The sequence below is a fragment of the Oculina patagonica genome, chromosome 13 (genome assembly GCF_052425735.1).
Source record: "Oculina patagonica isolate OP01 chromosome 13, crgOcupat, whole genome shotgun sequence".
Lineage (NCBI taxonomy): Eukaryota > Metazoa > Cnidaria > Anthozoa > Scleractinia > Oculinidae > Oculina > Oculina patagonica.
Window position 1 is genome coordinate 28,752,898 of NC_135770.1, and position 12,891 is coordinate 28,765,788.

The window sequence follows — 12,891 nt, forward strand, 5'->3', positions numbered from 1 at the left end:
TTATAATAGTTTCGATCAAAAAAGTAAACTTAAAATAAGAGAGGAAGAGGTATGAAGTAGTTAGTACTGAGCAAAATAAAACTGGTACATAAAGTGCTTTTTTAAAAAGTTTTCTAGTTGGCATGTTACGTATATAAAGGAAGGTCATTCGAATAGTAACATCCAATAACAGGGGGAAAAAATTTCCTTATATTTATACTAGGGAAACCAGGATTTAAGTATTGCAAGGATGCACTTCGAGTAGCGTAATTATGTTGCTCAGATACCAGAGATAGGATGTAATTCGACGGCTTTTCATCAATTAAATATTTTTACAGTCGAACCAGATGTTCTTTTGATGGGAACTCTGCAATGTTGCGGCGAAATGTTTCAATATTGATTGACAGTTCGCTCGTCGCAACTTACAACTTTCAATTAAAATTTGCTCGAGTAAGTTGCCAAGTTCCGGTTTTCATTTTCCCGTATAAAACATAACAATTCCACCTCTGTTTAAAACAGGAGGAAATAACTGCCCCCGGGGGGCACCCTGTATATTTTTGGGTGGGGGTGTGCCGCTGGGAATTTGAAGCCCTTGCCCTATACCTTCACAACGGTCAAACGCAAAAGTTGACGTCACATCCGGTCTTCGCCACCTCGAACTTTTGACTCGAAAGTGGGCAAACTTTTGTAAGAAATTGTTAAAGAAATAGTACGGGGAAAGAACATTTCAAGCTGGGAAACTCAGTGGAGATGAATTACTAAATTTCCAATCCATTAGCGGCGTATAAACCTTAACTTTCCAGGGACGGCGTTAACTTTTGGCTTTAAAGCGAAAGTTTTCGGAAAATTTAAGACTTTGTATGGAGAATTTTGGCGGGAATTGCACAAAAACTGCGCACGCGCGCTGCGTTTGACCGCTGTGTGCCCTATACCAGACCATGTTCAGCTGGTTTTTGCAACCCTTTACTAGACTAGACAACAAAAATCCATACCCTATCCCAGACTTGCACTACTATCAGTGATTTAATGGAAAACCATCTGTCAACAACGGTGCCGCGATGATTTTATTTACGTTTAGGAAAGCTTCTGTCTCTTCTGTGTTTCTATTGCTATTCTGGACTAACACCGATCAGCTTTCCGGCAAATGCTACCCTATTCTAGACCAAAACTTTCTGATTTCTATATCCTATCTCAGAATAAAAACCATACCCTTTGCAGCGGCACATACCTATATAACTCATATATGGGAGTGTCCCCCCGGGTAATTGCCCTATGGTCAACTGTTTCTTGCCAGCCTGCGAGAAATTAGCGACAGGCTTATTTCAAATCGCCAAACTAGTAATTGCACTTAAAAATTCAAATTTGCTTCGTAAGTTACGGCTTACGTTTTTATTTTTGAAGCGTGATTCCCGTTTGGCGATTTGAACTAAGCCTGTCGCTAATTTCTCAAATTCTGTTGATAAACAGTCGACTAAGGGGCAACTATTTTCTGTTTCAAAAAGAAACAGAGGTGGTATTACCTCGTTTTTTACGACAAAATGACAACCGAAACTTGGAAACTCACCCAACTGTTAATCGGTATTGGTACATTGCGCCGCAATATTAGAAAGTTCCGATAAAAAGAACATCCGGTTTGACTGTAGAATCCTCACTAATGAGGATATCGATGACGTCATTTCCCGCCTTTGCACGGTTGTTTCGTTTGACTTTTACTCAATTCGTGACTTCTGTCTTTTCTCGTGTTAAAAACAATGTTTTACTCATTCGCTGCGCTCATTCGTATAATATTGTTTTTACCACTCGAAAATAAAAATAATATATCTGCGCTGCCATATAATGTCATTGAAACCGGTATTTCATGCTTACTAGGTATAAAGTTGACACCAGGCAGGCACATTCGTGACATTAATATACGTATACAAACATGACAAAAAGAAAGTTTGACGACTACCACCAACATCTCACCATTGCAAAACAACTGGGTGACAGGGCTGCAGAAGGACGTGCCTATGGCAATCTTGGCAATGCTTACCAGAGTCTGGGTGATTTTAAACAAGCCATAACGTACCACAACCAAGATCTTAGCATTGCCAAAGAACTGGGCGACAGGGCTGGAGAAGGATGTGCTTATGGCAATCTTGGCAATGCTTACCAGAGTCTGGGTGATTTTAAACAAGCCATAACGTACCACAACCAACATCTTAGCATTGCCAAAGAAGTGGGTGACAGGGCTGGACAAGGAGGTGCTTATGGCAATCTTGGCAATGCTTACCGGAGTCTGGGTGATTTTAAACAAGCCATAACGTACCACAACCAACATCTTAGCATTGCCAAAGAAGTGGGTGACAGGGCTGGACAAGGAGCTGCTTATGGCAATCTTGGCAATGCTTACAAGAGTCTGGGTGATTTTAAACAAGCCATAACGTACCACAACCAACATCTTAGCATTGCCAAAGAAGTGGGTGACAGGGCTGGACAAGGAGCTGCTTATGGCAATCTTGGCAATGCTTACCGGAGTCTGGGTGATTTTAAACAAGCCATAACGTACCACAACCAACATCTTAGCATTGCCAAAGAAGTGGGTGACAGGGCTGGAGAAGGACGTGCTTATGGCAGTCTTGGCAATGCTTTTGATAGTCTGGGTGATTTTAAACACGCCATAACGTACCACAACCAACATCTTAGCATTGCCAAAGAACTGGGTGACAGGTCTGGAGAAGGACTTGCTTATGGCAATCTTGGCAATGCTTACAAGAGTCTGGGTGATTTTAAACAAGCCATAACGTACCACAACCAACATCTTAGCATTGCCAAAGAAGTGGGTGACAGGGCTGGACAAGGAGCTGCTTATGGCAATCTTGGCAATGCTTACCGGAGTCTGGGTGATTTTAAACAAGCCATAACGTACCACAACCAACATCTTAGCATTGCCAAAGAAGTGGGTGACAGGGCTGGACAAGGAGGTGCTTATGGCAATCTTGGCAATGCTTTTGATAGTCTGGGTGATTTTAAACAAGCCATAACGTACCACAACCAAGATCTTAGCATTGCCAAAGAACTGGGTGACAGGGCTGGAGAAGGATGTGCTTATGGCAATCTTGGCAATGCTTACCAGAGTCTGGGTGATTTTAAACAAGCCATAACGTACCACAACCAACATCTTAGCATTGCCAAAGAAGTGGGTGACAGGGCTGGACAAGGAGCTGCTTATGGCAATCTTGGCAATGCTTACCGGAGTCTGGGTGATTTTAAACAAGCCATAACGTACCACAACCAACATCTTAGCATTGCCAAAGAAGTGGGTGACAGGGCTGGACAAGGAGGTGCTTATGGCAATCTTGGCAATGCTTTTGATAGTCTGGGTGATTTTAAACAAGCCATAACGTACCACAACCAACATCTTAGCATTGCCAAAGAACTGGGTGACAGGGCTGGAGAAGGATGTGCTTATGGCAATCTTGGCAATGCTTACACGAGTCTGGGTGATTTTAAACAAGCCATAACGTACCACAACCAACATCTTAGCATTGCCAAAGAAGTGGGTGACAGGGCTGGACAAGGAGCTGCTTATGGCAATCTTGGCAATGCTTACCGGAGTCTGGGTGATTTTAAACAAGCCATAACGTACCACAACCAACATCTTAGCATTGCCAAAGAAGTGGGTGACAGGGCTGGAGAAGGACGTGCTTATGGCAATCTTGGCAATGCTTACAAGAGTCTGGGTGATTTTAAACAAGCCATAACGTACCACAACCAACATCTTAGCATTGCCAAAGAACTGGGTGACAGGGCTGGAGAAGGATGTGCTTATGGCAATCTTGGCAATGCTTTTGCTAGTCTGGGTGATTTTAAACAAGCCATAACGTACCACAACCAAGATCTTAGCATTGCCAAAGAACTGGGTGACAGGGCTGGAGAAGGACGTGCTTATGGCAATCTTGGCAATGCTTTTGCTAGTCTGGGTGATTTTAAACAAGCCATAACGTACCACAACCAAGATCTTAGCATTGCCAAAGAACTGGGTGACAGGGCTGGAGAAGGACGTGCTTATGGCAATCTTGGCAATGCTTACAAGAGTCTGGGTGATTTTAAACAAGCCATAACGTACCACAACGAACATCTTAGCATTGCCAGAGAACTGGGTGACAGGGCTGGAGAGGCAGCCGCATTTCATTCTCTGGGAGCTGATTTCGAATTCTCGTGTGCTTTGCATGTAGCTCTTGATTATTATCGATCCAGTGTAAGAGTTTACAGTGATGTGAGAGCTTTTTTGAAGTCCGAAGATGCATGGAAAATATCCTTTCGTCAGGTGTGTGAACATGCTTACATTGCTCTTTGGAGAACTCTAGTAAGGCTTCATATGACTGACGAAGCTTTGTTTGTTGCTGAACAAGGACGAGCCCAGGCCTTAATGGATCTCATGAAATTACAATATGATTCTGAACTGCCAGTGTCTGGGTTATTTGTGCCTAGATTAACGGTCTCAGACGTATTAAGTGATATATCTACCAAAACAGTTTTTGTAGCTCTTGAAAGCACAAATATTAATTTATGGGTACTCTGCAAAGGAAAGAATGTTCACTTTAGACAAAAAGAAGTAGCAGGTGAAGACACTGTTACTTTCTTGGAGTCTGTAAGGAAAAACGTTTTCAAAGAAAATGCAATTGCTGCTAGAGTAACCTGTGAAAATCGCTCACTGGATAAGCTTAGAAAGAAACTGCCCCCTGGTGAAGAATTTGTTCAGGAAACTGTACAGGCATTACCAGGCGAAAACAACTCCTTGCGCCTCTTTCATGATTGCATTATTGATCCTATTGCAGACTTGCTTCAAGGTGACGAATTAATCATTGTCCCAGATGGTCCATTATGTTTGGCTCCTTATTCTGCATTTTTAGATGGTGAACTCAAGTATCTGAGTGAATCTGTTAGGATTCGCATTTACCCGTCATTGACAAGTTTACAACTGATCGTAAATTCTGCTAAGGACTATCACAGAAGGAGTGGAGTCTTGCTCGTGGGAGATCCATGTGTTAAGGAAGTTACAAATGAGCTGGGTGACTCCATTTTATCGCCGTTGCCACACGCAAGAAAAGAAGTAAAGATGATAGGAGACATGTTAGGTATCCCACCGCTCACTGGAAAAGAAGCCACGAAAGACGAGGTGCTGAGACGAGTCGGTTCCGTTTCCTTGGTTCACATTGCAGCACATGGCGATATGGAAGCCGGTGAAATTGCTTTGGCTCCGAATCCCACACGGTCATCCAAGATCCCTGAAGAGAAAGACTTCATGTTGAAAATGGCGGACGTACAAGCGGTAAAGCTGCGTGCAAGGCTCGTTGTGCTTAGTTGCTGTCACAGTGCTCAAGGGAAGGTCTCGGCTGAAGGGGTGGTCGGTATTGCAAGAGCGTTTATGGGTGCTGGTGCTCGATCCGTTTTGGTGGCACTCTGGGCAATTGATGACGAGGCCACTATGGAGTTTATGAAATGTTTCTACGAACATCTGGTTCGTGGATGTAGCGCCAGTGTAGCTCTTAACCTAGCTATGAAATTCCTGAGAGAGTCAGAGAAGTTTGGTGCCGTTAAGTACTGGGCTCCATTTGTACTCATTGGTGATGACGTCACAATAGAATTTGGAGAAAATCGGTAAAAGCATCGTGAGTAGCATCTTTTTAATTAAGTGAAATCAATTTAAATTTATTTGTAGCTTTAACCTTTGCTTGTACAGTTGCTTCGTGAAGTGTGAAGTTTCAGTCTTTTGACAGATTTTTCGACAGCTTTAAGTTAATTTCATTATGTACGGGATATCAAAATAAACATAGGTTTAAGTGAAAAGAGTTTCCTTTGATTCTGTATTGTGCTTATCTCTTGCATTTGGCATATTTTTATTAATATACCTCCAATCTTTCAATCTATGAAGTAAAGTACGTTTTGGCCTAATGTTGCCTCGTTGGTGTATACTCGCAAATGCTTGGAAAGTATCAGGCAAGAAAAGAAATCTGCTAATCATGTCGTTGTACATCAGAACTTTACGTTAGCTTACGTTTAACAACACGATCAATTTGAACGTTTGGCAGTGCATGCTTACCATTTTTTCTTACGTCAAACGCAATGATCATGACCAGAAACCTATCATGACTGAAAATGACCTGCGATTCACCTCTGGCAAATATTCTGCAGCTCTTGAAACGACCTTTGCCGAGGTACGGAGAGAATAATTTAATAGTTAAAGGTAAGATAGAGTTCGTGGCCATAATAGATTGTTTTCGTTTGCAGAAGCTGTATAAATCAAGTACAAACTACTTGTCGAGTAGTTAACAGACCTCTTTATATCCTTTTCACAGCGTGTGAATTTAGATATGAAAGGTTAAAGGGACTATGTCACGGATTTTAGCAGAGTTTTGAAACGCCAAAATTTATATTTGTGTCACATAAAATCTGAAAATAATAGTCCATTTTTATTAAAAATTGCTATATTATAGCTCTGAAACTGTTAACTAGCATTATTGGCTGCGAATGGCGCAGATGGAAACGGATTGTAATTTGAAAACGTTAGGCAAAGTTTTCAAATTGTTTCCGCGCGTCTTCAAAAAAGCGATATTTATAGCCGTAACTTGATTTCTATCCGCAAATTATGTTATATCTTCCTTTAGATGTTCAAAGATACTGTTTTTTATGGGTTAAGTTCCTTCAAACTAATTTCAGAACAGTTTAGACGAAAAATCTGCACAATCTCCGCGACAGAGTCCCTTTAATTTTCCTCTGAGGAGGTTTGGCCTAGCAAAGCCACTGTGCTTTTAAAATCTACATACAAGGAAACAAAATGGCTATTTTTCAAGTATTTTTGTAGAAAAACGATTAGCCCTAGATATAATCTTGTTGCCCATTGATCGGTATGAAAGTTACGTTTTGTCAAAACGCAGCCTACGCGGGAATCTCTTGGCGCGTGTTAGATTTGGAGATGGTGATCACGTGCTTGTCCAGCAAACTGTTCTCACCCATCTACTGACCGTGGATGAGGCAAGCTTGTATGACGTCAGAGAAATGACAATCACCGTCACACGCCACACGCATAACATGCGTAAAACCCAGCCTGACAAGAGCCACATTTCAGAACAGCTTTTAAGACGAGACGACAGAAGGAGACTGGAGACTAAAATAGGAAGCTTTAATGTGTTGTGGAAATCTCGACTGAGATGAACTTTTTGATTGACTGTTTATTTAAAGACACAGATAACTCTAACTCACTTTGTCAGTACTCAATTAGTGCGGTGTATCTCATTTTTAGGATTGTGTCATATACAGTTTGAAAAGAAAGTAATTGATTAGTGTTTTTGATGTGGACATGTGTGTGGGAACTCTCCTTGGGTATGTGGAGAATTTGAGATGCTAGGGCCTTAGCTAAAAGTTTTTTGATAATTATAACTTTTGTTGCGCGAATTCCGTAATTCGTTTGTCTTTCGAACCATTATTATTTTCTTTAAACTCAACCATGAATACCTCAGACATGTCCACTGCTGTGTTAAAAGGTATCAGTATGCCATTGTTAACGTGTTTTCTGTGCAGCCTTGAGCCCGGTAAAGCCAGTAACAGTTCATTACACAGCCTCAATAATAGCGTAGAAGTACTCCTCTAGCGTTCGATGATCGATAAACGGAGATGCGCTTTTGCAGGAAAGCCTTTTTAGCGAAGTAAAGTAAAGAAGAAGTAAAGATTGATGTAGGCATTCGTTTGGTATTTTCGGGACTTTTCGGGATAGTGTTATGTTTAGCTAAATTATGTACCATGCACTTGCTGTGGTAGACTTATGAAACAAAATAAAACACTAATATACCGATGGCGCGATCTGCAGTTATTTTTTTTTTTTCACTCCATGGGAAAACTTTTCAGAGGCAATTATAATCCGGAGTTTTTTGTCACTGCTTCTTGGAAACCAAGAAAGCTCAGAGCAGCGATCTAGTAAAAAAAAATATGTGAAATTTCTTTTTAGGACAAAAGAGGTATATTGATACTTAGGTAGATAATACTGGAAAGTTACCATAAGTGGATTATAAATCCTGCAAGGTTAAATGACTTGTAGTCGTGCATGAACAGTTTGCGGACTTGTGATTAACTGTTGGCTTGATGCCGTCCTGGATATACACAGAATTTAATTAGTTGTGCACATAAAAACCATTAATAAATGCGCTTTTACTTCTAATGTGGACATGTTGGAAATGAAACTCCTTGCGGCCTTGACAGGGCGTGGTCTAGCTAGGGGATGGGGGCTAGGTTGAGAGTTGTCGCTAAACATTCGGCGGGGGAGTGCTATTATTATCCAAAGTTGAAAATTTGTTTAACCATTCCGTCTAAAAATTGCTTCCAGACTTTTTTATAGGATGATTTCATCTGACTTGTTTTAGAATTAGGCTTGGCAGGATATGGATATTAAAAACTTGTTACTGTTACTTCTCTGCAGCAAGCGAATTTCTCCTCCCAAATTATTATTATTCCATAGTATCTTTAGCGTCGTGAAGCGATTAATTTTAGTACAAGGACAATTTTTCAGTCGATCAGCTTATTCCCAGAGTGCAACGGCGTTCCTGATTTTGGTTATTTTAATTGGTAGACACTCATCCGTGCTCTATTGAAAATCTGCGAATATGATTGGTTCTGCCACTGGAAAGTTGCCCTTGATTGTTGATATTTGTTCGTAAAACAAATGTTTCGCCCTAAATCAATTAAATGCGCGCGAAAGCATAGCAATCCCTAATTAAATGATCATAAGACACAACAATCACTGATGAAACCCAACTAAACGATCAGAAGGCAAAAAGAACACTGAAGACGACCATCGGGTAAATGTTATCAACCATCAATTTGCTTGTAATTTCATTGGATCTTTGCTTATCGCTGTTGTAATCTCCATGTCGCGCCATAGTAAGCGATGCGTGTGCTGATTTAATACTTTTGGTGCAACTGTGTGGTACATCTTTTTGATGTCGCCGATGCAAATTTCCCTTTCGTAAACGGTCGTTGCCATTTGAAACGGTCGATGCCATTTTTTAGAACGGTCGTTGCCATTTGAAACGATGCCATTTATACTTTGAACCAAATCGCATGAAAGGATCTTTCAAACTTCTTGAGAGTATCAGATGTTTGTTTAGAAATGTAAAGCGATTCCAAAAATTATTTTGGTTTTCTAGTTGACGAAATATCCGAGCTTCGGTATACCGTAAGATCGCTATGTTCTCCGGACACGTAAAAAATTTGGCTCAGCCCGGAAGTAAGAAATATTGAAACAGAAATGATCCTTCAATGATCCTAAGTGAAGAAAAGACAAATGTCTCGTCCATAAAAGCAACATAAGAAACGGTAAACATACTGCGCTTAATAACATGCGACTTCTAATATCTCGTTTAGAAGAAGCACCGCAAAAAATAAACACTAAATCCTCGAAGATGCTCCTGCTTAGAATTTTTTCTCTGTACACTATTTGCTTCATGGGCTTCCTTGGAAGCGCACATGATTTCTACGTGCAGATTTTGAAGATTTTTACACATTTGTGATTTATTAATTTTTATTTGAAAGCACATTTTCCTTCACAATTCGGTGAATTCGCTGTTGCAATTTTTCATACTGGTCGTACGATGAGGAGCTGAAAGCGTTCATGGTAATATCGATCTCCTTAAAAAATACACCACACCAAACTTCAATCTAAGATCGACAACTGTTGTAATTTTCAAATCAATCCCATGAAAAAAAGACTGCTGAAAAGCTGTTTGAAAATTTTCGGTTTGGTTCCAAAAAACTGTATCAAGTCGTTCTTTTTGCGGCCAGTTTGTCGGTACGTCGTGAATAAGTTGTTGGCAAGGTGCCGGTCGGCCTGTTGTTCAGTAAAAATATGATAAATTTCGATTGAGAAGTAGGGGAACCCAGTGTAAATTTCGCTGGTATCTTTGCGTTAAATTTCCGAAGTCAGCATATTTTGATTATTTCATACCCTAACAAAATTTAAGAAAGACCCTTAGAGCAGAAGTGCAGCAATATTAAGGTCGCGCAGGACCCTTGCTCATTAATATATTCATTAGCCAAATTTCTTGTTGGAGTGCTATCTTGTAAAGCTTTAATTTACTACATTTTGAATATCGATTCCTCTAAAATTTAATAAGGATACTCAGGGATGATGGAATTACATCATGATTGTCCTTTTACTGAGAGATGACCGTTGTCTGTGATGTTACAAGCTCTTAAAAGTTTAACTGAAGATAATGTGATTTTGTGTCCAAGTTTTCAGCTAGCACAGCGCACCAAATTAAATGATTATATAGCCTAGTGATAAATCGTAACTTCTTTTGTGCTCCCACTGGAACGAAATTTTCGATTTCAGAAACTGCTACAAGTTAATGGCTTCTAAGAGAGTAAAAATGTGAAATCTAAACTTTGAAACGTGCTATCTTCATTTTGAGAAGGAAATTTAAAAATTCGCTCTAGCCAGAACACAACAGAGTACACCAAGTTTATGTTCCTCGCGAATCAACTCTTGAAATTCTATATCGGCGGAGAAAACTTGGACACAAAACTGCAGGTTTTGAGGCTTCCGAAGACCTTCCGAGTCAATGTTTACAACAACGTATTCATAGCTGTGAATCTAATTATGATAATTCCCTATGTTCCAGCGCACGTGGCACAAAGCTGAGAACAATTACTAGTAATTACTTGTACAAAAGAGTTTAAAAACAAACATTCTCATGAATATTTCGTTTGTTGTCGGCTTCAGTCGTCCGGCAGTTCGTGCATACTCTTTAAATAAATACATACTAATGATTGCAAGGGTCCTGCGCGACCTTAAGGTCATCCAAATTCAGCTCTAAAATATTTCTGGACCCGTTAAAAGTTCTTGCTAGTTCTGGAAACGTTATAGATGGCTCGAAAACCTGCTCGTACTGCCGTGCAACGAAGAAATTTTAACCAGCAGTTCTGTGTCAGACTTCTTCAACATGAATTTTAAGGTACTGCAATCTTCTTTGCATTGATAATTGCTGTGCTCCAGTGCTTAAATTGTTGGGATTATATATAAGCTACTCCGCGTATGAGCTGAGGCGAACTGAGCTAACTCAGAAGAGCATCAAAAGAGCAGTTATGAAAACGAAACAAGCACGTGTAGCAGTTATTTTGAAAATTCGAACATTTTTAATAAAGATGTTGTGGGGGTGGGGGAGAAGATGTGCGCTTCACAAGAAATTCCATTGGGTTCAGTGTTCTTTAATGTGAGAAAAACCCTGAGGTGGTCGGCGCGTACCGTAAATGATCTAATAAAAGCCCGGGGCGTCTATTAAATTTTAGGGTTCCTATGGAAGGCGTTGAATAGATTTATTAGGCGTTTAAAAGAGAGATGCGTTTATTTCACTTTAACTGTGACAGCGATGGACAACAAAAAATAGGATGCGTAGTTTGCTAACGAAATAGGAGGCTAAATCTAATCTGTGCCAATGCAGAGCCTAAAGATGTCGTTCATAGTTGAATATCGATATTTTCATCGTCATTGGGGTCAAACATGTTGGCGTTGTTGGCCTCTTCGATGTCCGGGTCAAGCAAGAAACTAATAATATTGTGTGATTTTACTCTGTGGAGCATTTCCTTGGTTTTGAATGATTTTTGGAGGGGGCGTCTATTAGACACGGGAGGGGCGTCTAATGCAAACTTTACACTTCTTGGAAGGCGTTTATTAGATACGAGGCGTTTATTAGATCATTTACGGTAACTGTCCTATTCCTCCGTTTTCAGCTTTGTATCAATTTTAACGTGTTGCCCTTCTTGATGCTGCTTTTTAAAGTTTTTTTCAGCTGACTAGTTACTACGAGTACCACGCACTGCTGCTATTACGCTTGTACTTTTCCTGTGGAAATCGATGACCTTCATCCCGAGATTCCCATGGAATCAAATGGAAGCAAAAGGAACATTCTTGAATGTTTCAGCCTTTATTTTCCCCCTTCTTACATAAATTTATTTGTTTCGGTAAGATTACATGTAAGTTCTGCGTTACGGATATACCAGGAATTTACTCCATTACTTTAGCGTTTATTTTACCAGCTGATCATTCTGTTACTGATTGAAGGCCTTCATTTCATGTTACCGTCGCGCCGTGATTTCCTGGGAAAAGAACAAGAAAATGTAATAACCATGAGGCATACTACTCATATGCATATGTTTCCAAGGTGAAGAGAAGAAAACAAGTGACGTAATGTTGGCAGCCATTTAATTGTGCAATTATACGTGAAATTTCATAGACTTGTTTGCAAAATGTTATTTCCATATATTTGTGTGGCAACATAAACTCTAGCCTGTTTAAAATAGGATTCAGTTACAATAGTTGCCAGTCATTTAAGAATTTCAATCGGGTATCGACCCCCGGCAGCATGTATATACATTGGTAACCGATCCTTGGTAAGAACAACACTGGAAAATTGATGTGTGCGTTGAAATTGCCCACTCTTTAATGCTATGCTGCGGAATTTGATAACTTATTTGATCATCTTTGCTACTGTGCGGGCAGAGTGGTCTCAAAACAGTCACTGTGCACTGCACATGAACATGAATGGCTCATCTTGCGTTAATAACTGAATTTGGGAGGTGGTGGTGTGGGAAGGGGGGGGGGGGGGTCGGGAGTTATTACAACGGGAATGTTCCTGGTTGCATTTTTGTTCGTTTATGGAGGTTTAACATTTTCAGGTGTACTAATAACAGTGTGAATACAAAAGATTAGTTAGTGAAATTACTTCTAGTTAGTAAAGATACAAAACTTACAAACTTAAGATGTTTTGTTGTTTTCAACGTTATTTTGCACGTTCAAAGTTGAGGCAAACGAGGCAAGCGAATTTGTTGTGGTACTTAATTTTAAGTGCCATTTTACTCAAATTCGTTTTTATCATTCGA

At 40.1% G+C, this 12,891-nt stretch overlaps 2 protein-coding genes and 2 long non-coding RNA genes across 9 annotated transcripts in view; 2 read left to right on the plus strand and 2 right to left on the minus strand.

Moving 5' to 3' along the window:
* LOC144637320 (uncharacterized) overlaps positions 1-6,990 on the plus strand; it is a 56,263-nt gene extending 49,273 nt beyond the window's left edge. The window contains exon 2 of the long non-coding RNA XR_013567704.1: positions 6,721-6,990. This is a non-coding gene — a long non-coding RNA (uncharacterized LOC144637320). The remainder of the gene's footprint in view (positions 1-6,720) is intronic.
* LOC144637273 (uncharacterized) overlaps positions 1-6,990 on the plus strand; it is a 33,399-nt gene extending 26,409 nt beyond the window's left edge. For 3 of the 4 annotated variants that reach the window (XM_078496403.1, XM_078496400.1, XM_078496402.1), the window contains one exon: positions 1,849-6,990. In XM_078496403.1, the coding sequence (XP_078352529.1) occupies positions 1,904-5,626 (3,723 nt within the window). In that variant the 5' untranslated portion in view covers positions 1,849-1,903 and the 3' untranslated portion in view covers positions 5,627-6,990. The remainder of the gene's footprint in view (positions 1-1,848) is intronic. The other variant, XM_078496401.1, reaches the window with a different exon arrangement.
* LOC144637313 (uncharacterized) overlaps positions 1-12,891 on the minus strand; it is a 180,900-nt gene that overhangs the window by 45,158 nt on the left and 122,851 nt on the right. The gene's annotated exons all lie outside the window — the stretch shown is intronic.
* LOC144637311 (small cysteine-rich protein 8-like) overlaps positions 12,009-12,891 on the minus strand; it is a 28,349-nt gene continuing 27,466 nt past the window's right edge. The window contains exon 5 of the mRNA XM_078496446.1: positions 12,009-12,048. The gene's annotated coding sequence lies outside the window, so the exon portion shown is untranslated. The remainder of the gene's footprint in view (positions 12,049-12,891) is intronic.